Genomic DNA, 27,505 nt, shown 5'->3' with positions numbered 1-27,505 from the left:
ATAAATATAAAAAATATGTCAACTTAAATAAGCAATAAATAAGACATAAATGTCAATACATAATTAAATGAATCAAATCTAAATTAATTTAAAAATTCAATCAAAATAAAATGAATACAAAATAGATTATAATCTGAAAATGTAATAGAGTAAAATGGCACAGATTTATTAAACATTGTAATTAAAAAAATAAAATAAAATAAAAAATGTATTTGCAGCCCAGATTTAACCATACATCATAAATGTCTAGCGGGCCACATTCAATTGTCATGCAGGCCGTGTGGGGCCCCCAGGCCCATTGTTTGAGACCCCTGGCACACAGGGTCATGGGGCATTTGTTAGTGGTTGATATTTGATTTCTATATTTTTGATGAATATAAATATAATATGCGTTTTCCGATTCAGTGTGAAGCCAATTTCTTGCTCCATTTGATTTGTTTGGTCACAAAATGACGTATTGTCACTTTGACGGCGAGGTTTCCAGTCGGCGTGGGCGGTCAAACCAGAACGTTCTGCACGAAAAAACAGAAACAAAGGTCAAACGACTCAACGGATCAATATTATATTTCATTGATTCGGCTGAGTCAGCAATGAGAACAAATAGAGAGAGAGGGGTAGAAGGAGGGAGGGCGGTGAACTAAAGTCCTGCTGCTGACTCAGAGTTGGGGACGGTGACTCAGCCGGGGGTTTGGTTGGAGAGCTTAAATCCTTGGGAGGACGGAGAGGGAGAGAGAGAGAGGACAGGAAAAGCACTCGATGGAACGACTGAATATTCTGGTGTGTCTGGGCCTGCTGGGCCTGGCCTATACCCTGGTGAGTCCCAACGAAAAACAAAACGCTTTCATTCAGGCTCTCACTAAATAACTAATTAACTCACGAATTAAACAGGAAGTCATTATTTGAGAATATTTTCATCTTTTATTCATGAATACATTAAATATATTTTTATATATAATAATAATAATAATTATTATTATTATTTATAACAAATGTGTATTTGAAATGATTTTATGACTGGTGTGTTTTACCGGTCATCACTTTTTAACATATATATTAATGAATATTAAATATATAAATATAAATTATAATATAAATATAAATATAAAAATGAAAATATTCCAAAACAGTAATTTGTCTCTAAACAGAGGTTACAGAGTGTTTCATAGGTTAAACAAGACAAATGCAAAAGAAAATTGTATGAAATTAGGACAACTGAACCAAATGTGAAAACATAAAACAACATAAAATAACATCAAACAAATGATAACAAGGTGGATGAAGGTTCTAAAATCGAACGATTCAACTCAAACTGTTTTCACAACTTTTAGATTGAACTTGATTCATATTTGTCGTCTAATTGTCGCAGGATCTTTAAATTTCCGTTTGAGTTTTAACCACAAATCCTTATTTACTGTTTATGCCACAAAATATAAAGTGTTGGAGAAACAGGCCATATCAATGGGTGATTCAAAGAGGGGGCCTGGGCCCCTTAAGGGCCACAGGGGGACACTTTGGTGGTCGCAAGTGAATCAACGAGTTTTATAACGATAAATGTTTCGTAACGTATTCTCTCCCCCACTCCCCCCCCCCTCTCTCTTTCTCCCTCACCCTCTCTCTCTCTCTCTCTCTCTCTCTCTCTCCCTCCCCCCTCCATCTTGCTCTCACTCCCCCACTGTCTCCTCTACGTACCCTGCCTCTCTGCCCCTCCAACCCCTTCCCTCACCCTCCCCCTCCCTGTCCAGGCGGATAATAACACTCTTAACCCACGAGGAACTCGGCCCTTGGAACAGGGCCACAAGGCTGATAAATGTGACACTAAGAAGGAGTGGCCCTTCTGCTCCGACGACGACTGGGTATGCCTCTGAGGAACAACACCGTTGGTGAACAACCCGCCTTATCCACAACCTCCTCATCTTCCTCCTCCTCTTTCCATCACCAGGGCACGAAATGTCCGTCCGGCTGCAGGATCCAGGGTCTGGTGGACAAACAGGACCACGAGATCCTGAAGAAGATCGACAAGATCCGCCAGCTTCTAGAGAAGAACCGGATCCAGCACCGCTCGACCGACCAGGTGACCAAGCAGATCTACGAATACATAAAGGACAAGCTCACCACCGCCTCAGGTCAGTGACCGCACTTCCTGCTTGCGTCTCGCTGGGTGTGGTTCCGTTGTATAGTCGGCCTCATCCGTCTCTCCTCCAGATTTGTGTGTCCATCCATCGTTCGTCAGTCCGTCCTCCCACTCCTCTCACCAGGTACCGACAACAACTACTACAACCTGGCCCAGAATCTGCGCCAACGCATGGTGGACGTGAAGATTAAGATCGACCGGCAGCTGAGGATCCTGGCCACAATGAAGAACCAGATCAAAGACCAGGTTGTCCAGATGCAGAGACTGGAGGTACGGAGACCATGGGGGAGAACGACAGGGCGTGACTCGGCTTCGCTGGCACAGAAAGTCCTTGTTGCAGGACAGAAACATTACTGTGAACTCCCTTCAAGCGGTCGGTTCAGTCTTTGCCGTCATGCTTGGCCCTTGGTATGAGCAGTCGAGCTAAACACCATTTCAACATAACATAACAATGGGTCGACAGAACTCAAACCTTAAACACCCGAAAACACTTACAACGTTGATTGCTCAAACCCAAGATGGTATGTTAAACTAGGTGGGTTCAGGGTAAAGCATCTCTTTGGGACACCAGACGGTACTGACCGCCACTCTCCTCTGCGCCAGGTGGACGTGGACATCAAGCTGCGGTCATGTAAGGGCTCCTGCTCTACGCACAGAATGTACTCAGTGGACAAGGACAGCTACGACACCCTGGACAAACAGGTGAGAACAGGAGGAACGGTACAGACAAGAGAATTGAGGGGGAATACAATGACATCCATCCATCCATCTACCCACCCACCCATGCATCCATCCATCTTCATCATCTTGAAATGGTTTGTCTGTGCCCCAGATGGTCCAGCTGGACTCCCAGGCAGCCCAGACCATCTACACGGTGGGAAGCATCTACGTGATGAAGAGTCGCCTGTTAAAGGATGATGTCGACACCGTTTTCAAGTCCAAACTGGAGGTCGGCAGCAGAAACACAGACCAGCAGACGCTGGAGTTCTTCCCAGAGGTAAGAAGACAAGGTTTGGCCAGAAGCCTTATACGTTAGCGATAAGTGATATTTTGCACCAATTTCGAGTCATTTCTGAGCAGTCGTCACTGACCTTGCTGAATTTGGGGTGTTGGGGTGGGTCCTTTGGTGTCGCTAAACCTGTGTCCCTCGCACCTCCGCTTTCAGATCAAAAACATGCAGCTGCTACTGGAGGATGAGGGCTCCAGTGCAACATCCCCGGCAACTGTTTCCAAGATCTCAGGTACCTCCTACTCCCCATCTTCATCATCATCATCCTCTTCCCTCCCACACGGCACCAGGGACGAGCCCAGTAAGTCCATCACGGAGTTCAGCAATTCTGGGGGGGACGGCCTTCATTTGGGAGGAGGAGGAGGAGGAGGAGGAGTGGAAGGCCTCTCCACCTCCGTCTCCACCAAATCTGTTTCCTGCACCATGCGCACCCGAAAAGTCACCGTCCACACCAAGGACGGCCCGAGAGAGATAGAGGAGCAGGTGGAAGAGGGAGGCCCGGAGTGCAGTGGATTAGGAAACCTGAACAACGACGGGTTGAATGCCTTCTTCCCGACAATAAGACGGACCTCTTCCTCCTCCTCCTCCTCCTCCTCCTCCACCTTCAGCTCCTCCTCCTCCTCTTCCGGTGCAGCCCACAGCGGCGGGTCCAAAGGGAGCCTGACCGACAACTTCAAGTCGTTCGGAGGCATGTATGATCCAACTGGACTCGACCTCGGGCCCTTCATGACGGACGCTGCCGATGACGACGTTCCTAATATCCATGCCCGCAGCGTCAAGAGTGTGCAAGCTGATCGGCGAGAGGATTATGTAGGAAAAGGTACAACACCAGACCTGGAGTAAAGTAACTAAAACTGCAAGTTTCATGGCGCCAAGCAGCCTTTCAGCTAGTCTGTGTTAGAGCTCGCTAGTTAGCCCGATGCAAGAAAATTTAAAGTTAATAGAATAATCCTTATGAAACTGGAGTTACCGGTCCTGTTAATCCAAACGATCTACATTTGGACATTACTATCACAAGTTGAATTATTTATGTTTAAATCCTGAACATGTTGTGTTGTTTTCTTTGGATCAAATTTGACAATGGGTTGTTCTACAATAGAACAGAATCTGAACAGGCACTAACAGAACATTTACTAAATGAGACACTATCCAGGGACGACTCCCAACCAATTTGACCAGAAAAACGGCAGATACTCAAATATGCATGGGTTAAAAAATGGCGACAGAGATTTTACAGGGAAAACGTCTTACTCAATAAGCGTCTCTGTTATCCCAGTATGCCAAGTCCAGTCAGCAGCGTCACAGAACATCCCAGTCCAAGCTAACAGGACCGTCCCTGGTGTGCCCCTCTCTGTTCGCAGATTGCGCCGACATCCAGCAGAAACACCTGAACGGGGAAACGAGTGGCCTTTTTAAGGTTAAACCAGGTGGCGTGGACTCCAAAGAGGTAGTGGAGGTTTACTGTAACCAGGATGGCCTCTTGGGAGGGTGGCTTTTAGTCCAGCAACGAGAAACTGGGGCACTGAACTTTAACCGTTCTTGGTCTGACTACCGTAGCGGGTTTGGCTCAGTAGACGCGCAGGGCAAGGGGGAGGTGTGGCTAGGCAACCAGAACCTCCACCTCTTGACCCATCAGGGAGAGACTATGCTACGGGTGGAGCTGGAGGACTGGGAATTGGCTGTGGCCCGGGCAGAGTACACCGTTAGGGTGGGTGCAGAATCTGAGGGGTTTCCGCTGCATGTTTCGGGGTACGTGGGTGACGCGGGGGATGCCCTGGTGAAGGGTGTGGCCAGCCTAGACTCTTTCCTGTCCCACAACGGTATGAGGTTTAGCACCTTCGACAGGGACGGCGACAAATGGGAGGAGAACTGTGCGGAGATGTACGGGGGAGGGTGGTGGTACAACAACTGCCAGTCAGCTAACTTGAACGGGGTGTACTACAAGGGGCGGTACGATCCCGGCAGCAACACGCCCTATGAGATAGAGAATGGAGTGGTGTGGACCACGTTCAAACCTGCCGACTACAGCCTCAGGAGGGTCCGAATGTTGGTCAGGCCTGCGGCGCTTTGACGGGATGAAGGAATAGAGGAAGGAGAGGAAGGGTAGCACTGAAGCCAGGGGTCGTGGAGGGGGTAAAGTCCTGGGATGAGAGACCCTTACAGGCAATGCGGGTTGCCAATCGGCTCGTAAATCATTATGGGATTTCAAAATCATGTCAAACTATGTCGTCAGTGTCCTTTACAACCCTAAGTGTTTGTTTGTTCTGTTGTTCAACGTCAATGACCCGACTGACTGCGCGCGTTTGCATCCGGCTTTTTTTTCTTGTCTTTAAAACCACTGGGACAACCACAGTTCCTCTGTATGCACCGCACCTAACTCTTGGGTTCTTCAGTAAATAAAGATTATATGTTCACATAAAACTCACAGTTTTCCTGGTTTTTATTTCAGAAAAAGCGTTATTTGAGAAGCATTTCAGCACAAAGAACAAGACTGATGGAGAATAACGACACCTTCCGAAAACTTCCGTCACCTCCCGACAGCTCACAATACTTTCCACAGCTTTTGACACCTACCAACACCTTCCAACACCTCACAACACCTTACAAAAACTACCGACACCTCATGATAGCTTCCAACATCTACCAACAACTCCCAACACCTACCGTCAACTCACAACACCTTGTGACACCTCACAACACCTCCCAACACTTTCCAACACCTACCGACACCTCATGAGACCTCCCAACACTTTCCAACACCTACTGACACACCATGACACCTTCCAACATCTTACAACACCTAGAGACACCTTACGACACCTTCAGACACCTACGGACACCTCACGACACCTTCCGACACCTTCCAACACCTACCGACACCGCACGACACCTTTCGACACCTACCGACACCTCACGACACCTTTCGACACATATCGACACCTCACGACATCTCATGACATCCCACGACACCTTCCAACACCTTCCAAGCGCTACCGATACCTCACAACACCTGCCAACACCTCCAAACACTGTCCGATTTTTTTTGGGTCTTCATGGATCCTTTCCTTGTACTCCAACGGGAAAAGACCAGATAGAATGAAAGCAACATTTAATAACAGTTTGCCTGGAACGATACAGTTGAATCGTTTGTAATATATATTGTATATTGCCAATATTGATGAATAAAGCATGTATGTATGTTTGTATGTATGTATGTATGTTTCTATCATCAGTTCTCTCCCCATCTCTACGAACGAAAAGTTAACTCGTATATGGTTTAAAAGAAGTTGAGATCCAGCAGATGTGTCTGTTTTTTACACCATATACATATTTTAACAACAAAACAAAAAAAATAAATAAATAGTGTGTCTAGAGACAAACACATGACCATGATATTTCCCAAAATCAATGGAAATGCCGAGCAGCAAACCTCAAGCACTCCTGTATTTTGTCTTTTCAGTTTGCAGGCAGCTGATGCAGCAGAATCAAGATGGCCACCAGTCCACCCTGCAAGCCTACACTCACACGTACAGGAGGCGAGAATGTTCTGCAGACCACCCTCTGTGCACTGACGATGACTGGGTAACACACACACACACACACACACACACACACACACACACACACACACACACACACACACACACACACACGCACACACACACACGCACACACACACACACATGCACGCACACACACAAATATGCAGACACAGGTACACAAGCATGCACACACACACACACACACACACACATGCACACACACACATGCACGCACACACACACACTCACACTCACACACCAGGGCTAACAGGGGATCCTCCGTGTGCCAGGCGTGGAAGTGTCCGTCAAGCTGCCGTGTGGACGCTCTCCTGTCTCAGACGCAGCAACATGTCAACACCAGGATCCACAAGCTGTGTGTGGATCTGCAGCGGAACCAGGAATCTCTGGAGGCGTCCGTGAGCTCCAGCACCAGGGCGTACCACGCCCTGCGCAGAGACATCGTCGGCCAACACGGTAAGACGATGTGTCGTCGTGTAAACTTGACGTGTGATAAAACTGGGTTCACCCTGAGGGAGATCCCGGTGCCACTTGCCCAGAAACCAAGTGGAGGCGCAGGCAGCGCTGCACGGGGTCCAGCTGAGTCGCAGCAAACGCACCAATGTGCAAACAAGCCAAAAGCCTCCGGTGCCTCCCCCCATTACTTCCGCTTCCTTTCTTTCGAAAAACGTTTTGTTTTACCACCTCCACTTTCCTCACTCCTCTGCCAGATACAGCCCGGTCCGACGAGGATCAAACTTGCACTATGGCACATCTGGACAAACCCCAATAAAATTCTCTAGTTTCGTGTCCGTGGGTTCGGCGGTTTCCTAGCGCTAGACGGGAGGATGGAGAATAATGAGGATCCAAAACAAAAACAAGGGTGTTCCTATTGTTTGTGTGTAGTTAGTGTGTGTGTGTACTTTATTACTTTTTAGGGGTAAATAGTAAACAGCCTAAATAGTAATAAAATAATGAAAGTAACAATTGATGGAGACGGAGACGGAGGTGGGGCTCAGCAAACGGAACCCAAGGTACCACGCTGCTAAGGTGTTTTTTCTCCGTCTTTCCGCCTCTTTCCTCCTCAGTGTCGGAGCAGAAGTTCGCGGAACAAGCGGACACGCTGACCGGGAAGCTCGCGTCGCTACGGAAACGGACGGCGGCGTTGTCACGGCGACTCGGGGAGCTGCATGGAAGAGTCCGGACGCAGATGGAAGACCTTCACCGAATGGAGGTGAGGACCGTTGGACGTGGAGGAGTGCAGGGACAGGTCTGCTGTTTCCACCCAGCTGCTGGCGTCCTGCGTCAGCTCTGAGCTCCACCTCATGAGGTGGAGCTCATGAGGTGGAGCGTCTGGAGGAGGCCTGCCGCCTCCTTTTAGGGAACGGGAGACTCCCATTTACATCACGTTTTATTTAGAATTAGCCTTCGTCGTCATCTCGGTACATCCGGAGTCCAACGTCGGCTGCAGCCGGTCGCCGGCGGGTAGCGACGCAACTTCCCGTTTCTAGTCTCTTGCGCCGGCAAAACCCTGTCAAGCCCCGATGAGACGCACGTTATGCGACCGGTGTTTTGTGGTGGGAGCAGCTGGAGTTTCCTAAAAAAGGAGATTTCACGTTTTTCTAGTTTTGTCTTGTTTTTTTCTTCGTTCGGGTGCCGGGGGGGGAATGTCAGAAGGAAAACACGGCGTCGCTCAAAGTACGAGATCAATGGACGACCAAAAAGTACAAACCTCCAGTGGGCGTGTCCAACTGGATTCCACTGAAACCGTGTATTGGATTTGACTCTTTTTTTCGTCCACTCACCATAAAAAGTTGCTGAGAAGGGAGATGATCTGATATGATATGATATGATATGATATAATATAATATGATATGATATAATATGATATGATATAATATAATATATGATATATGATATAATATAATATATGATATGATCTGATATGATATGATATAATATAATATGATATGATATAATATAATATATGATATATGATATAATATAATATAATATAATATGATATGATATGATATGATATAATATGATATAATATAATATATGATATGATATGATATAATATGATATAATATAATATATGATATGATATGATATGATATAATATGATATGATATGATATGATATAATATAATATTATATGATATGATATGATATGATATGATATAATATAATATGATATAATATGATATAATATGATATAATATGATATGATATAATATGATATAATATGATATAATATAATATGATATGATATTATATAATATGATATGATATGATATGATATGATATAATATGATATAATATAATATGATATGATATAATATGATATAATATAATATAATATAATATAATATGATATGATATGATATGATATAATATGATATGATATGATATAATATGATATAATATGATATGATATGATATAATATGATATAATATGATATAATATAATATGATATGATATGATATAATATGATATAATATGATATGATATGATATGATATGATATCTGAAATGACCATCAGAGCTCAACCACCATGGAGGTGAATGGAAAAGGAACAAAAACAACATTTCACAATATTTTATGCATTAAAACAATAGTACTCGATAAAAAAAAATAATTCCAGAAAATTGTGAAGAGCACATTTGTCTTTTGTTTTTTTTCCTTTTCCGCAGATTTTCTGTGGTTTCTGAGGCGTCTGTTTCTGTTTTCTGAGTTGATATTGATCACAACCTTTGGGACGGTCACTGACCTTTTAAAATACACAAAACAAAGTTCGTGTTTGCAGTGCTGTTCTAGTCCAAACAAGTATTTACTGGAAATGTGTGTGTGTGCGTGTGTGTCACCGTGCCTAATAGGGTGCAGTGTGTACTGTCCAGTGCACAATTTCCTAAAAGTCAGCATGAATGATAACTTTCACATGAGCATTGACCAACCAGTTTTTTATTTCACCTCAAATAGGCTCAATCTTTTCAGCCACTAAGAGTGAATGTCCAAAAATTCCCCAATAAAAAAAGATAAATAAATAACAATAATAATAATTTATATATTTGTACTTGGAACCCTGGGCCTTCAGGGGCCCGCGGACCCCGTTTGAGTAACAGGGGTCCACACAGACCGCCTGTGCAAAACAGTAAAGGTGTAAAATCTCTTCCCAATGTGTTAAATAATGTCAAATATATAAAAATATCAGTAAAAAGTGAGGTTACCTGTGTTCCACAGGGATCCTCTGGGCGCCGTGGAACCCAAACTGGCTCCGACGCTTTAGGTCCCCGTGGGAAAATAACAAATAAAGTTTTTCTTTGTTCGGAACCGTGTTGTGATTGATTCAGAGACGTGCAACGTGCAGAACGCTCCGTTAAATGCGCTGACCACACGGGACGTTTCTTCCCAGGTGGACGTGGACATGAAGCTGCGGTCCTGTCGGGGCTCCTGTCGCTCCGCTCCGCCCTTCAGCTTCGGCCGGGCGGAGGACCGGGCGGAGGACCGGGCGGAGGACCTGGCGGAGGACCTGGTGGCGCCCCGGACCCCCGCTCCCCCACGCGTCCCCCGCATCAGACTGCACCTCGTGGGCTCTGAGCCGGCGGCGTCCAGGGTCTACAACAGCATCCCCACGGTGCAGAGGGAGCTGCTCACCCACTTTGAAGACATTGAGCAGAACCGGCTGGTTCTGGAGGAGCTTCCGCACCAGGAGCAACTGGAAGCTCCGCCAACTCTGAGATGACAACGCTGGACTGACCTTTATTCCCGGCCGGGCAGCACGGCCGGTCCCTTTATCAAACTGCAATAAACATTCCTTGCACAGTTGTGAAGACAGGGCCCGCGACCGGAAAATGGAGCCTGTTCCTCTCCTTTTCCGGTCGCTATGTAAATGAACAGGATTCACACCTCACTTCCTGACTTTTTTTGGCCACGCCCACAAGACTGATGCAGACCAATGAGCTTGGCACAAGTCGCCGTCAGCGCGACTCCCTGCTGATCGGTGCCTTTCTAAACAGATTGTTCTAAACAGCTGATTCAAAACGGTAGAAACGCTGGAGAGGAGAAGTGAACGAGGTGAAGCGGTTTGGTGCGGTCTCAACGGGGAAACGGACTCAGAGGTTCACGTCAGGCCGCTGACACAGCATTCCCCGGACTGGAGCAGGGCCATGAGCACACACAACGTGGACGTGGGTGGAGGAGCGTCTGGCAGACACGCCTCTTGTTTACTGTTTGCCGTCTTGGCAAAAAATGTATTAAAAAAAAAAACACACTTTCAGCAGATGTAGCAGGTGACGTGAACCCAACGGGGCAGCCCACGGGTCTTGCAGGTGCTATTAAAGATAGATTTTTCAGAAATTGGATAAAGCAAAAAAAATAAAAAATCCTAAACGCCGGGTTGATACAATACATGTGCATTCATTCTTCTTTAAGCCTCGTCAACTTCATCTCCCATTGTCAACCATCCGTCACATTGCATACAGTGTTTAAAAACAATACATTTGACCTTTACCGTGTCTGTTCAAGCGCATTTTCTTTAAAATTATAATAAATGAAATGATCTTTGATGTCAGGAGCAGTGATGTTTTAAAGGTTTTTAAGAAGATATGAAGTGAAGTCACAACTGTTCTCATCTCATGGTCAATTGTCACTGAAAATAAAGTGTTGCACAATTTTGGACTTTGTAGCTTTTTGAAGAGGAAGGATTCATATTTTATAGTACTGGTTTGAAGAATTAGGTGTTCTTTCTAGTTGGTTATATTTTCCTGATTTGATTAAAGTTCAAGATGAAACTTAACTTCAGTGTGTAGTATGCAGTGTGCAGTTTGCAGTGTGTAGTATGCAGTGTGTAGTATGTAGTGTGTAGTATGCAGTGTGCAGTATGCAGTGTGTAGTATGCAGTATGCAGTGTGTAGTACGCAGTGTGTAGTATGTAGTGTGTAGTATGCAGTGTGTAGTATGCAGTGTGCAGTATGCAGTGTGTAGTATGCAGTGTGTAGTATGCAGTTTGCAGTATGCAGTGTGTAGTATGCAGTGTGCAGTATGCAGTGTGTAGTATGCAGTGTGTAGTATGCAGTGTGTAGATGGAGTGTGCAGTATGCAGTGTGTAGTATGCAGTGTGTAGTATGTAGTATGCAGTGTGTAGTGTGCAGTGTGTAGTATGTAGTATGCAGTGTGTAGTATGTAGTGTGTGGTGTGTAGTATGTAGTATGCAGTGTGTAGTATGTAGTATGCAGTGTGTAGTATGTAGTGTGTGGTGTGTAGTATGTAGTATGCAGTGTGTAGTATGTAGTATGCAGTGTGTAGTATGTAGTATGCAGTATGCAGTGTGTAGTATGTAGTATGCAGTGTGTAGTATGTAGTATGCAGTGTGTAGTATGTAGTATGCAGTGTGTGGTATGTCGTGTGCGGTGTGTAGTATGTAGTATGCAGTGTGTAGTATGGAGTATGCAGTGTGTAGTATGTAGTATGCAGTGTGTGGTATGTCGTGTGCGGTGTGTAGTATGTAGTATGCAGTGTGTAGTATGGAGTATGCAGTGTGTAGTATGCAGTGTGTGGTATGTCGTGTGCGGTGTGTAGTATGTAGTATGCAGTGTGTAGTATGGAGTATGCAGTGTGTAGTATGTAGTATGCAGTGTGTAGTACACGACTGGACATAGACATGGAGTGGTTTGGTTGCTCAGTCTGAGGAAGAGGAGGCAGAGTGGCTTGTTTCAGTTGCTCAATGTCTTTTATTGAGAGACCTCATCAGCAAAACAACACCACACAACACAACACCACACAACACAACACAACACCACACCACACAACACAACACAACACAACACAACACAACACATCTTTAGTCCAGGAAATGTGTTTCATCCCACAAATGATGGAGTGAGGACGTCCAGGGGGTGAGGTCGTCCAGGGGGTGAGGTCCTGGGGAGCTGCGGTGCTTGGGGTGTTCTCTGAGCCCTCTTGGCAGCAGAGGGTGAGCAGCATGAGAAGCTAAGCAAACATTCAAATCATTCAAATAAAAGAAACGACGAGCTGGATGAATATTACCAAGAACAAAGGAACCTCCTCATCGCATGGAGGTGCTGAGGAGGCCTGTGCTGCCACTTCCTGTGTTCGTCTGCTAAACAGGAAATAATCAACATATTCCCAACTTACTTTTAAAGCTTCTCTACACGTCCCCATCAAGCACCCTTACCTATCTGTGTGTGTGTGTGTGTGTGTGTGTGTGTGTGTGTTTGTGTGGGGGTGTGTGCGTGTGTGTGTGTGTGTGTGTGTGTGTGTGTGCGTGTGTGTGTGTGTGTGTGTGTGTGTGTGTGTGTGTGTGTGTGTGTGTGTGTGTGTGTGTGTGTGTGCGCGTGTCATTTCACGTCTAATTGGATGCGAAGAAGGGCCTGATCTTCATACTGATGGCCTTCAGGGAGTGCCAGCTGCCCTTCCAGTTCATCCACACCATGCCGTCGTCCGTGCCGTGCTTGGCCATGTTGCGCGTGTAGGCTCCACCGATGTAGTATCGGCCGTTGGGATTGGCCGAGTGGCAGCGGTTGTACCACCAACCGCCGCCGTCCTCCCTGGCGCACTGCTTGCTGGGATCACCGGGGATCCTGGAACATCAGGAAAGAGAGCGGCGAGTGAGAGACAGAAAACGGGTGAGTTAGAGACAGGAAGTGAGGAGTTAAAGTTAGAAATAAGATTGAGTGAGTGAGTTAAATGGTGAGTTAAAGAGGGAGTGAGTTAGTTAAATGGTGAGTTAAAGAGGGAGTGAGTTAGTTAAATAGTGAGTTAAAGAGGGAGTGAGTTAGTTAAATGGTGAGTTAAAGAGGGAGTGAGTTAGTTAAATAGTGAGTTAAAGAGGGAGTATTCCAGTTATGTTGTGAGGTAAAGAGTGAATGAGTTATTTCAATTGTGATTTAATAAAAAGGTGAGCGAGACAGTTAAATTCGAGGTTAAAAAGTAAACAAGTTAGTTAAATAGTGAGTTAAAGAGTGAGTGAGTAAGTTAACTAGTGAGTTAAAGAGCGAGTGAGTTAGTTAAATAGTGAGTTAAAGAGGGAGTGAGTTAGTTAAATAGTGAGTCAAAGAGGGAGTTAGTTAGTTAAAGAGTGAGTTAAAGAGTGAGTGAGTAAGTTAAATAGTGAGTTAAAGAGTGAGTGAGTAAGTTAAATAGTGAGTTAAAGAGTGAGTGAGTAAGTTAAATAGTGAGTTAAAGAGTGAGTGAGTAAGTTAAATAGTGAGTTAAAGAGTGAGTGAGTAAGTTAAATAGTGAGTTAAAGAGTGAGTGAGTTAGTTAAATGGTGAGTTAAAGAGGGAGTGAGTTAGTTAAATAGTGAGTTAAAGAGTGAGTGAGTTAGTTAAATGGTGAGTTAAAGAGGGAGTGAGTTAGTTAAATAGTGAGTTAAAGAGGGAGGGAGTTATTTAAATGGTGAGTTAAAGAGGGAGTGAGTTAGTTAAATAGTGAGTTAAAGAGGGAGTATTCCAGTTATGTTGTGAGGTAAAGAGTGAATGAGTAAGTTAAATAGTGAGTTGAAGAGTGAGTGAGTAAGTTAAATTCGAGGTTAAAAAGTAAACAAGTTAGTTAAATAGTGAGTTAAAGAGTGAGTGAGTAAGTTAAATAGTGAGTTAAAGAGGGAGTGAGTAAGTTAAATAGTGAGTTAAAGAGGGGGTGAGTTAGTTAAATGGTGAGTTAAATAGTGAGCGAGTTAGTTAAAGAGTGAGCGAGCTAGTTAAATAGTGAGTTAAAGAGTGAACCACTTGCCATTTATCGTTGTCTCGGTCGTATGTGCTGAACATCATGCCGTTGTGAATGGTCATGGTGCGGTTTTCCCCGTGCAGCTGGGTAGCGCCCTCTAGGAAGGCGTTGCCCGCGTTGCCGCTGTAACCGTCCACCGACATGATGTAGTTGGAGGTCTCTGATTGGATGGTGAACTGCTGGTAGTGGGCGTTGACCTGAACAGAAGTAGAGGCTTGAGTTTCCTGCTGCAGATACATGAACCTCTTCAATCAGCTTGACCTGCTTGTTAATGGAAAACCAAGTCCATGTTCATGGTATTTCTTTAACCTAAACCTTCTTTTTGTCGACCACTGGATGTCAACCTGAGTGATTGGTCAATTCAAAATGCCAATGATCGATAAATAAGGTGTAGGTAAAAAAAGATAAACAATCAGACAATCCTTTAATATTATTGAAATCCAGTTTAGTTTGTTTTGTAAGTATTAACAGACAACTTCTGTATTCAACTTAGCAAGTATGACCATGAGTACTACTATTACTACAATTGTTACCTCTTATTATGTGGCCAATACTAGTAATATTAGTACTAATAAGGAAGCCTTGTGCGTCACCTTGTCTCCGGACCAGTCCTGCATCTCGATAAGGACCTCAGTGGGGCCAGCCTTGCTCAGCTTACTGATGCGTTCGTTACCCAACCAGTATTCCCCTGACGCCGAAAAGAAAGAGAAGTTGTTGGTCAAAAAAGATCGTAGCCGGTTCCTAAATGTAAGTCTGAATTCCGAGATCAAAGTAAAAGATTCTGAAATTAAAGTCAGAATTCTGAGAGTCATCTCTGAAATCCAATCCACATTATTTTTACATGGCAATCATCATTTTCCCATTAGGCCCTAATCCTTCTCCATATTACTGAAACTCCTAAATAATCACAGATACAATTGATGGTAAAATGCTTGAACAAAAAAACAATCTAACAAAAATAAACCCTTCCCATCACGCTTAGCGTGTGCCCTGACTCTGCACCGGGGCTCACCAGGAGTCTGACAGTGGCCCTTGCCGATGTCGAAGGCGATGTTGCCGAAACCCTGGCGGTAGTCGTCCCAGCGGCGGCCGAAATCCACACTGCCGTCCATCCGGTTCTGGATGAGCAGCCATCCTATAGAGTCAGAGAGAGATGATGAAGATAAAGATGACCTGTCTCGCTCCATAACAGACAGACAGACAGACAGACAGACAGACAGACAGACTGGCTTTACCGACCTCCGCGTTGAGTTTGCTGATCGCAGAAGACCTTGTATGGAGCGTAGAGTGGGTCCGGCTGGATCATGTACATCTGGGAGTCTACGCCTCCACGACGGAAAACATCCTCACACTCCTTACCTAAAATACACAACAACACAATTAGCGAGGCGGTCCCACTGAAAAGGCTTCCGATAGGGTCTGGCATAGACGTCCGCTATCTGAGGATATCTCCAAATACAAAAGTCCAACAGCAAAAATGATGGTAGCAGTGCCGACAAAACTAGGAATCAGGCCAGTCGCATGGTGCATCGTTACGACATAAATACCGTGCACAGTCATGAATGCGTGTGCTCGTGTGGAAGCACATATGTCATCATTTGGAGGTGTACCGGCAGTACAGGTACAAACAGACGCAGATGGACTCACCAGACACCACGGGGATGGGGCAGCTGGTCAGGCAAGGCTCCTTGCACGCCTCGTTCTGGACCTGGATGGCCTTCTCCAGCTTCAGGATCTTCTGCCTGATGGTCTCCATTGTTCCCTGAAACAGTTCATGGGACATCAGTGCTGCAGTAATTCTACATGAGTACCACAGTCCTTCTATCTCCTTACCACAGTAATTCTAACCCATTATCCCAGTGATTCTATATAGTTAACCCAGTACTTCTACCCAATTACCCCAGCACCTTAGAGCCCCAGTATTTCTACTCCAGTACTTCTGTTCCTTAGCTTCTCCCCCAGGGCCTCAGTATTGGTATCCCAGTAACCCCAGTGCTTCTTCAACCCATTACCCCTGTCATTCTGCCCCCATTACCCCGATACTCCTACTCCAGTACTCCCAGCACTTCTACCCAAGGGCCTCAGTATCCCAGACCAAAGTACTTCTACTGCAGTATTTCTACCCCATTACTTCTACCTCGGGTGTCAGTACCCCTGTGCTTCTATCCCAGTAGCCCTCATGTGACCGTACAAAGACGAACAAACTGAATCTGACGTGGAGAGAGGATGGTTCACTCAACATATACTGTACATACAATACACTGTGTAATGATGTGTGTGGAGGGTCTGTTTACCTGCAGGATCTTGATGTTGGAGGGGAACGCTGTGTCCACCGTCTCCTTAATGTAGGCGTGCTGCTCTTCCAGACTGTCCGTGTACTGGCTCACAACCTTGTTGTTGTCTGAGAGGCAACACACCAAGGACCAGAAGGGGAAAGGAGGGGATCAGATAAAGTAGGAGGGAAGGAAAACCCATTCCCCAAGCGGGGCTGAGCGATTCTGCGATCCAATCTGAAGGGGAGCGATTTGCAGACGTTGTTCTAGTTGTGTGATAAAACACGGCATCTCTGGTTTGAGTTCAGTGGCCGTTTTGGGAGTTTTTATTACGAATATTATTATTTTTTAGCAATTCACTTGATCCACCTGACGGCAATTCTGTGGAGCCGATGAGTCGTGTCATCGCAAGGATGGAAGACGGCGAGCTTCTGCGACCCCCTGGCCACACCCATCCATGAGAAACCCACCCGCTCTCTGAGTTGGAGGTGGTATAACTGAAACTTCTGGGCTTAGAGGGCTTGTTTACTTCTGTTTCAATCTGGGGTCTATCTGTGGAGATCCTGCCAGGTACTGTGACGCACGCACCTGCCCACCCACCTTACCCCCAAACCAACCATCTCCTCATCCCCAAATTCCGCTGATTTATCATAAAAGATGAGAAGTGACCAGAAGTTCTCACCGTTGATGACCAGCTGCCGCTCCCTCACAGCGTTGGACATGCGTTTGACGTAGTCGGAGATGGTGTTGGAGGAGCGCGACAGGTCATCCACCTCGGGCTTCAACGTGTCGAGAGCCTGTAGGGGGTCGGGGGACACGCCCCAGAGCAGAAACTCAGCCACAGTCACAACACTGTTCACAACAACTCGTCGACTGGTGAGGAAGAGTTCGGCTCCTTTTGGAGATCTGGCTCTTGCGCGCGTACGTGACTCGTTACTGAAAGACCCCGTTCGTGAATCAGTTCCAGGGGTCATCGCCATCGCTTGGGCCGCTCGTGTCGCCGGCAACTCAGGGTTCCCGGCCCTTTTTCACTCGAGATTCCGGACGTCGTTCAGCCTGCCTGGCGTTGCAGTTACCGAGCTGCGAACGAACGACTCTCTCGCCTCAGTGACTCACGAGCCCCGAGTCAATCTAAAAATGTGTTCGCTACGAACGTTCGCGAGTCTTGCATCACTAATGGACGTTGAGTCGATTATTCGTTCGATTTTGACTGATTACTTTATCGGCGGTGTGGTCTTCTCGGAAAAAATGAAACAGCTGCAACCGCAATGCGCCCTTTCTTGGAGTATTGGCCTTAGTCTGATCAGTCGATCGGTCGGAGTGCAACACCCTTTGTTTGCCGTCCTGGTCCTGTCACAGACACTACTTGATCCGACAGACTACGCTTTCAGACAAATCAAACACTTTCTTTGGCCGCAATGAATTGGACGCCAGATTGACATTTGGAACAGCGTGGGGCCGTCTCTTCAAGTTGACCCGGACAACAGGTTCCCAGGTGAGAGGGCGGTGCGGTCCGTCGCCTACCTCCTTGGTGACGCGTTGCTGCTTCTCCAGAGCGCGCATCAGCTCGCAGCCGTTGGGACACAGGACGCCCTGCGGGGGAAACAGCGGGAAACGTGGGCGTTGAACAGGGCAGAGCGGGGCCCGAGCGGAGCTATGAGGCGCGAGCGGGTGTGAGCGTGGCTGACCATGGTCTCTGAGGCGTGCGTGCATCCACCCGAATCCGGCTGCACCACCTTCTGCTCCTCCTGGCGGCCCCTGGCGGGAGCGGCGGTGGGGCGGTTGCGGTACCTGGGGTGACGATGATGATGATTTTTAATAAAATTGTTGTTTCATCATCTCATCGTTGGATTTTCTCATCCACCCAATTTCCGTCTATCTCTTCCGTCCTCCCTCCTTCTTTCCTTCCCTTGTGCCCTCGTTGATGTCCTTCCCTTCCTTCCTACCTTGTTCATTCCTTCGTTCCCTCCCTGCCTCCCCTCTTCCGTTGCACCCCATCCTAATTTCTTTCCCTCCCCCCTTCCTTCTTTCCTCCTTCCTTTCTCCCGCCCTCATTCCTTTCTTTCCCTCCCCCCTTCCTTCTTTCCTTCCTCATTCCTTGTTTCTCCTGTTCCCTTGCCCTCCCCCCTTCCTTCCCTCAGCCCTCCTTCTTTCATTCCCTCCTTCCTTTCTCCCTTCCCTCCTGAACTATAAGATTCCTTCCCACCCTCCTTTTTCCCCAACATCCTCCCCCCGTCCTCCCTTCCTCCAGGTGAGTGTTTACGTGTTTCTTCCGGTGAGAGGGGGCTGGACGTAGCGGTTTGCCGTGTACGAGTCACTTGCTCCCGTCGAAGGCCGATGGCTGCGGGCGCCGAGTGTTTTGTCCTGAGGGAATAAAAGAAAATAAAACAAAATAAAACAAAATAAAACAATATTAAATAAAATAAAATAGAAATAAAATAAAACAATATTAAATAGAATAAAATATAAATAAAATAAAACAATATTAAATAAAACAATTTAAAATAATATATAAAATTTTTTTTAATTTAATTTAATAAAAGAAAACAAAATAAAATAAAATCTAAAACTGAGTTTGTTTTCCACATCACTTCATTAGTCACTGTGGTTATATTTTCCTGCTACAAGCAAAACCAAAATGCAAACTGTTCAAAATGTAGTAAATATATTTGTTCTTATATATATTTGTTCAACCATAAAGAATGATCCCATTTATATTCATATTCATATTCATACCCACCACCACAATAGTACGCACACTACCCATAGCCCCACCACAGCCTTTCATGAAAATGTACTTTGCCCGGTAAACTGATTGTGATACTGATTGTTAAAATCCAAGAAGGTAAATATTCCAATTCCTACTCACTTTGCCGTTCGCCGCCTGCCAGGAGCGAGGAACAGGGAGACATGGTTAGAAACAACCGTACAAATGCATATGATCAGCAAATTCAACAGCAAGACCCCCATTCATTTGTATCTGCCAATAGGGTTTGATTTGATAAATATCAGCGATACTTCCATATGATCCTTGTCTTTCAGTGGCATTAAGGGTTTAAACTGAAGGATACAAAATATATTCAAGTCATTTTCATCCCATGCATAGAATCGCACTTTGAATTTTCTGTATATTTTTATACATTTGGCTATTTCTGTATTTTTATTTTTGTGAACAGATTATACTTTATTAAATATTCTTATTATTCTTAATCTTATTATTCTTCTTCTTCTTCTTCTTCTTCTTCTTATTATTATTAAATTGTTGTTATTTATACGATTGTCGTCTGTACAGAAATACACCAATTCACCATGACAAATAACTTATATATGTAAATGTACTTCGAATAAAGTGACTATGATTCAGATTTGGATTATAACACTGAATACATATATATATATACGTATACAGTATATACATATACTGTGTATATTGTTGGTTTGATACAAAGGGTCAGGGTCATAAAGGAGGAACTGACCTGCGTGTCGGGCGTGTCCTGTAAAGGAGAAAAATGAGGAGAATTAATGAGATGAGCAGAAAAAAATCCCTTTTAATCTCGATCCAGCTTGAAGTATCCTAACTGCAGGAAGGAAATGTACTGAAAAGACACGACATGCAGTCCAACAATATGCTTCATAAATCATAATAATTCATAATAATCGTTGTTGATTAAAATTACATTCTTCCACATAGAAATATAGTTCCTTAAAAAACTCACGGTTGCCGATCAACACAACAATCAAAGGCACCAGTTGTTATTCAGCCGTTCAAGTGCCCATCTCAAAGAGTTTGATTTCAATTAATGTGTGTTAAGGTACGAGCGACCGCCCGACGAGGTCACACAAGGTGACTGAGCCTCTGGCCACTGAGGCAACTTCTAGGGCTCTGAGCATGAAGACCCGGCTGTGCTCCCGCCGTGCATCCAGATGACAAGCAGTCTGCTGACGGTGCAAGTCAAGACGTGTGTCCCGCCAAAATAAAAGTGGAGGGTGGAGGTTCTGGAGCCCAAAAAAGGTAAAAGCGCCACCGCAACTACTGCCTTCCGTGGCGGGCTTTGGCGAAAACAACGAAAACGGAAATCGTGGAGATTTCCCCCCCGAGCAACAAGACGCGTGACTAAGTTCATTTGTGCTTGAGCGTTTTGGGTGTTTGACAAAGGTTCTGACGGACACGGAAACAATGACCTCACGTCTGCAGGAGCGTGAGGTGGAAGACACCCGGGTTCAGAAAGCAAAAATTCCGTGCCTGTATTTACAGCCAACCGTATGGATTAGGCCGAAGACGCTGATGAGCTCGATACGCGGTCGGCTCCAAAGACGTGGAGTTTGACCCTCACCCAACCCCACCCTGCCAGGATGCATTTCTGTCGGTAAAGAAGCTTTTCTTTACCGAGTCCGGATCGTCGTACTCCAAGACGCCCTGACTCCGGGCCGCGCGGGCGATCAGGCAGAGCAGCAGCAGCTCCCTCACGTTCCACCCAAACTTCATTGTCTCCGCTGTCGTTCACAATCTCCACCTCGACCTGTGACCTCTTGTTCTTCGTCTTCCTCTTCTGTCACCGGGGGGAAAAGAAGAAGTGCTCTGACCGCCGACCGGAGATACCGGGGGTATTTAACCGGGGTGCTCCGCCCTCTTTATTGATCTGCCCGTGATGCTGGTGCGTCGGTCAATGTGACTATTTGAACAGTTTGCCCAAACCCCTGAATCACCGGCTCAAAGGTCCAGGGGGGGAAACAAAACTGCCGACCAACAGAACACAGACATGAGGAAAGAGTTGGTTTTTGGTTGCAAAATCCAAAACGGGATTTTGTGTCGATTTGGGGGTGAAGTAAGCTGGAGGAGCAGAAGATGAGTGGGTGGAAAGCGATAAAACACGGGAGGTATTCAGAACACGGACTTCCCGTCAGAGGGAGAGTCAGTAAATAATGACATGACAGCTGAAGGTCAGGAACCTCTTTTATGTTTGTTTGTTTTTTTATTTCAGGACTCTTCAGCTCAAAACATGTCGTTTTTAATGTGGTTATTCAATTCTGTTCACACAAAAAAGCCAGAACCACCAGCACTTTCAGCATTGGCCCATCACAGAGCGGTGTCCCCCTGCTGGGCCGCGAGGGTACTGCGCGTGGGCTGAGCTTGAATGAATAAATAAAGCAAATCGCTTTGAAATGAAACTTTCAAAAACGAATTTCAGGTCATTATTTTTAAGGATTTTTCCAAATAACTAATTTGGTTAGTTATTATCTTTGAAACGCTTAAAATGCAATCACTACTAGTGATGCGATAAAGCACTAGATTGGCTGCAAACGCCCTGTTTTCTTGGGTATTTTATACTTATTATTATCCTAATGTCCTGAATGTGAGGACTCTTCATTGTTTACTTCATCTCAGGTGACGTTTAAGTTGTTCAACCAGATGAAGGTTTCCTGGGTTTCTAATAGTTTCAGGTGCCAATGAAGCTGTACAGCATCAGCATCCCCTGGTCTGAACCTCCACCCGGGCAAGGAACAACTCCCAGAAAACCCCTTGTGGGGAAAAAAAGGGAGAAACCTTGAGAAGGGGCCACAGGAGGAGGAATCCCCCTTCCAGGACCACCAGGCTGCAGTGGATGCCGAGTGAGCAACTTAATAATAATAATAATAATAATAATAATAATAATAATAATAAATCATAGGTTTATGTACTTATACACTAGGCAATTTTACAGCTAGACAGTATTGAGATGCCTCCAGTGGGATGTAGTCAGCATCAGGTCCAGGCCAGTGGGGGCAGAGGGTCCAGCATCAGGTCCAGGCCAGGGGGGGCAGAGGGTCCAGCATCAGGTCCAGCATCAGGTCCAGGCCAGGGGGGGCAGAGGGTCCAGCATCAGGTCCAGGCCAGTGGGGGCAGAGGGTCCAGCATCAGGTCCAGGCCAGGGGGGGCAGAGGGTCCAGTATCAGGTCCAGGCCAGGGGGGGCAGAGGGTCCAGCATCAGGTCCAGTCCACAGGGGCTGGAGGGTCCGTCCAATCACCATCTGTTGCGAACAGACTGACCCCCTCTCTCAGGATAGAGAGGGGGGGTGGGGGGTGGGGGGGGGGGGGGTGTTAAACATTTCAACAGGAAGGACCTGGATAGTCGTCAGTGTTGGGGCAACTGTGAGTGAAAAACAACATTTGAACGTATCGTTTATATTCGTGTGGGGGAAGTTAAACGGAGCTTCTTGGAAACACAGAGGTCACGACCTCGACGGCCGACGCCCGTCCTGTCACCGTTAAATGTCGAAAAATAATTTTTGGGAAAGCTATAGGAGTCACGTCCGTGCGGTGTTGCGTGGGAATAATGCTCAGAAGCTCAACACGCTGCGCGCTCCTCATGCTCTTCCTGTGGCTTGTGTGAGCGTTTGAAAAGGTTTGAACGTCATCGTGTGAACGGAGACTTTTCTCCGCAGAAAACGGAGAAAAGCAAAAGACTCAAAAAAGACTTGATTCTTTCAAAACAATTTATTCAGGAAGACGGAGGCAATTTTTGACGTTAGAAAATGTCTATTTTTGAGTCTATGACGAGGCCAAGCCTCCATTATATGTCGTCGCATTCATGGAGGTGACGGAGTCCTCGCTCCGCCTTCACGGGGCGCCGCGTCCCTCGCCGCACCACCCACGCTGCCCTCGCTTTGGGCCTTCACCGACGTGCGCAGCTCTGCGAGCTCACAGGGCGAGTTGTCTGTCACGCGAGACTCGGTTGTGGTTCGCTGGTGCATCTCGGTGCAGCAGCTTTTGAGCCATGAATGGAGCATGGAATCAGTACGCTGCAGATATACAGGCGGCATATGGAGGGCGACTGCTGCACTATCGTCCTCCTGTTGCTCGACACGCCGCAGGCCACGCCTTCGGTTTCTTCGGTCTATCAGAACGGCCCCGACAACGACAACGACTCCACCAACGACTCCAACAACGACCTTCCAAATATAGGAGCGATCTGTAAGATAGAGCAGAGATGATTCAGACCACAACATGGCAGCTTCTCCCGCTCTCACATGTCCCTTCATCTCGTTTGGGAAACGTTTGGGTCGAAGACAGTGACTGACTTTCCTCTTTCCTCTACTTCACTGATCCCCGTACGACCTAACAACAGCAACGCTTTATTTACAAATGACAACTGCTCGAACAAACAATGTCTTTTACTCCACCGATGTTTGAGGATGTTTGATGGCTCCATCAGGCCAAATGTGTGTTGTTTTACCCGACTGTACGTAAACAGCTGATCAGCGATCAATAACCTTTCCTACCTGCACTGCCCCCGGCCTGACCATGACGCCTTCGTAACAAACCAGCAGCAAACCAACTCCTTTGATGACGGTGTGTTTCATGGGTGAAGATTTAAGTTGTTGTAAGTTGGATAAAAGCATCTGCTAAATGACTAAATGTAAATGTAATGTAAATGTTAAAGATTTGTTAAAGGAAAAACAAAAAGACCTGCTGGTTGGAGACTGTTGTCCGGCTGCTCGTCTGTCGGCTGTAGTCGTATCTTCTTGATGGTCTTTTGAACAAGCGTTCCATTTGGGAGCTTCTGGGAGGCGTGGCACTCGTATGAGCCTTCATCGCTGGCGTTGAAGTTGGAAAGAACCAAACTCAGGTCGCCTTCCTCGGGTCGTCCAGCCAGTCCCACTCGTCCTCGAAAAGATTTATCCAGATATTCGTCCATTTCTGTATTCTGTCCGGTGTTTGTCTGGCCCAAGCCTCGTTTTATAAAGAAGACTTGTTGTGATTTTGTCCATTGTACGTCAGTCATATTAGGAAGATATTTGAAGCAAGGGAGAGTGACATTGTGTCCAAGGTTTGCGCTGATGTTCTGATCTGTAAAACAGAAGGTAAAACACACAACATGTTGGCGTCAAGGTTTGCACAGAAACAAAAGTGCACGTTGGTTACGACAGCTTGCTGAGATGATGTTGAAAACCTGTAAAACACGAGTCGAGTTAGATCCTCGGAGCCGCTGAAGGGCTTTGTTATCTTCATCATCACGGTTTAATGTCTCTGAACGGTGGACGCTGGAAGTCCCGTTTGACTGACAGGGGAAGCTCCTTCACGGTCACGTGTGTTGGGAGTGAGGCGACGTAGACACCATCAAATCCAATGAATAGAGTGATACAGGGATGAGGTATTTTTATTGGGCAACCCGGAAGTCAGCATCGCCCTGGTTCCCTCCACCTCAAGCCGATTGGAGTTTTCTATTGGATTTTGGATCTGAGGCAACAAAAGTTCATGATACCTACGCATTTCACTCAGCAGCATCAGTCTCACAAACGAAGCCCACTTTTACGATTTTTGAAGCTTAAATGCAATCGCCGGGAGCACAAACGTAACGTTAGGCTTGTAAGGAACTACACCACCGTCCCAATGATCACCACCACTAATATTCTGTGGCCAGACGTCTCGGTTTCAAGCTGTGCGTCCCGAGTCCCGACAAATATCTATAAAACACCAAAATGTCCCGGTTTTCAACAGAATTTAAATAATAATAATAATATTATACTTGAAATTGCTGTGTTCTGAACACACTAAAGAGTATTGGACATGCATGGTGGAGCTGCCAACATAAAATATAAATTTAAGATTGCATAAGCAATAATAATAATAATAATAACAATAATAATAATTATTCTAATAATAAAAATAATAATAATAATAATAAAATAAAATAATAATAATAATAATAATAATAAATACATATATAAATATCTAAATAATAATAATAATAATAAAATAATAATAATAATAATAACAACAATAATAATAATAATAATAATAATAATAATAATAATAATAACAATAATGATCATAATAATAATTAAAAAAATACAGCTGCAGGCAGCAATAGAGATGGTCTAGTTTAGTCGCATTAGGTACATATTACAGTTTTTCGTCGTTGCTGGATCATGCAGTGCGGGAACAGACAAAAGGGACGGTCCTCCAAAAGCTCTTAGAACTTCCTGCGGTGTGAAAATGCCTTCTGTCACTGCTAACAGTTTTCAGGGTTCGATGAAATTCAGCATGTGTTACAGTTTCAGAGTTTCCATTAAACGCAGCACCAGCTCGGGTTGTCTGTGAATGCTATGCAGTCCACAGGCTGAAGTGGCTGGATGAGAGTGACTTCTGGGAGACAAAGATTGGACGTATAAAACTTCAGATGATGTCACAAAGCTCTCGGCTCCTCAAACTAATCAAGTTGTGCCAACTTTCTTCAACTTCCGGTAAATTTGCAACAGTTTTTTATTAATTTCTGCTCCAAATGTGGATTATATTGATCAAATACGTCTGGAACGTTCCAAAGACTCCTCAACCATGTTTGTGGGTACTGTGGTTGCCGAGTTTGAGATACTTTTAGCCCGAAAAATGCCAAGAAGACTTAAAATAATAGAAATCGGAGTGAAAGCAACAGGGTTCCAGTCCCGTGGACTGGATCCTCATAATTATAATTGTGCTCCATCCTGATGAAAACACTGATGGTGAGTGCATAAACGCATACCGGAGGTGAAAACAATTCCAACTAATTTCATAAATCGAAACATTGGATAAGCCTGAAAAAATAAACCACGAGCAATACAAAATGGTAACATCTCATAGAATATCAGATAATAATAATTTAAGTAACATTCGCTCAATATATTACTCAGTAAGGTAAGGAAAAAACACCATCATTCCATGTTATGTATTGTTGTGATTATGCAGAACATAAACACCATCTCTTGAACCGATAGAAACATTTGGTCTCTCTCGATGTATATGGAATAACAACTCACCTTCAGCAGCACATCCCGTCTGAAATATGTATATAATATATATAATGATGCAAGCCACTGCCGAAACTGAATCCATTTCTCCTGCGAAGGGAGAATCGTGTATGCCACTGAAGTGTCGGAGAAGTCCGGTCTTAATAAAAGGGACTTCCTGCTTCCTTGTTCAAGTTGAGGCTTGTGATTTCGGAGCAGGAAAGACATTCCTTTCTGATGCAGAGGTTTCTGTATTTTTTGTATGCTGTGATTTTGCAAGAACACAGAAAGGAGTCCAGATCCAACAGTCGGGATCAGTCCGATCCAGCTGCACAAACTAAAACACCGACAATCTGCTCCAACTCAGGCAAATAACAAAGGGAATTGCAAAAAAATATATATATATAGAGAAACACAACGCAGGCTACGCAAATCCAAATTGGAGGACCTCAAGGATTATATTGATTGTAATTATAACGAGTATCTTGAATCCAGAAATAGGAACAATTACAAAGCGGCGTAATACAAACTGTGGGGGGCGGTGAACGACCCGAACGGAAATGTCGAAAGTGTCCGGCATGGCCTCTTGTTCCGCCTGCACGATCTTGCGTTTGTGTTTGGGCAGGGTTTTTCAGCCTTTTATTAAAGCGCTCCACCAGACCGTCGGTCCGGGGATTGTAAACGCTGGTCCGAATTGAGCGGATGCCCAGAACTTGTAAAGTTCTCGAAGTGTACATGACATAATGGTAGTCCTCTGGTTGGTCAGGATTTCCTTCGGAATCCAGACTACAAAGATGACCTGAAACAGCGCCTGTGCCACACTTTTAGCTGTAATACTGCGCAGGGGCACCGCTTTGGGGTACCGGGTTGCATAATCCGCTAGGACTTACACAAAACGATTCCTGCGGGCACTGCGGTCTAATGGCTCGATGAGGTCCACACCTCTTCTTTTGAGCAAGACCTCAACTTGGGGGATGGGCTTCAATGACGCTGTTGGCGTAGCCGAAGGGTTGACTAACTGGCACTCAGGACACACAGCGCACCATTTACACACATATGCCC

General features: G+C 45.4%; 3 protein-coding genes across 4 annotated transcripts in view; 1 reads left to right on the top strand and 2 right to left on the bottom strand.

Moving 5' to 3' along the window:
• Nucleotides 1-756: 756 nt before the first annotated feature.
• fga (fibrinogen alpha chain) lies at nt 757-5,211 on the top strand (the record flags this gene model as incomplete). Its single annotated transcript, XM_080023609.1, has 8 exons — nt 757-813; nt 1,743-1,853; nt 1,940-2,123; nt 2,256-2,401; nt 2,735-2,833; nt 2,964-3,128; nt 3,297-3,960; nt 4,502-5,211. 8 exons carry the CDS (start codon nt 757-759, stop codon nt 5,209-5,211), a joined length of 2,136 nt encoding a protein of 711 aa, XP_079879735.1.
• Nucleotides 5,212-13,050: 7,839 nt separating this feature from the next.
• fgb (fibrinogen beta chain) lies at nt 13,051-21,185 on the bottom strand (the record flags this gene model as incomplete). Its single annotated transcript, XM_080023608.1, has 14 exons — nt 13,051-13,282; nt 14,433-14,623; nt 15,020-15,114; nt 15,439-15,561; nt 15,666-15,785; nt 16,074-16,188; nt 16,721-16,827; nt 17,382-17,496; nt 18,224-18,292; nt 18,388-18,490; nt 18,963-19,063; nt 19,569-19,583; nt 20,176-20,193; nt 21,087-21,185. 14 exons carry the CDS (start codon nt 21,183-21,185, stop codon nt 13,051-13,053), a joined length of 1,503 nt encoding a protein of 500 aa, XP_079879734.1.
• Nucleotides 21,186-21,664: 479 nt separating this feature from the next.
• The window catches only part of LOC307247140 (polymeric immunoglobulin receptor-like), an 11,974-nt gene continuing 6,133 nt past the window's right edge, over nt 21,665-27,505 (bottom strand). Inside the window, exons 1-3 of one of the 2 annotated variants that reach the window (XR_013844723.1) lie at nt 26,474-26,612; nt 24,147-24,527; nt 21,665-23,649 (exon numbers count right to left, since the gene is read on the bottom strand). Coding sequence is in view for 1 of the 2 variants with exons in the window: in XM_080023206.1 (XP_079879332.1) it covers nt 23,267-23,649; nt 24,147-24,527 (764 nt within the window). In the remaining variant the exon portion in view is untranslated. Of the gene's footprint in view, nt 23,650-24,146; nt 24,528-26,473; nt 26,613-27,505 lie in introns of those variants that run through there. The other variant, XM_080023206.1, reaches the window with a different exon arrangement.

This window comes from Zeus faber, assembly GCF_960531495.2.
Source record: "Zeus faber genome assembly, chromosome: 22".
Lineage (NCBI taxonomy): Eukaryota > Metazoa > Chordata > Actinopteri > Zeiformes > Zeidae > Zeus > Zeus faber.
The sequence above is the reverse complement of the archived record's forward strand: the minus strand, read 5'-3'. Positions and strand labels throughout refer to the sequence as shown.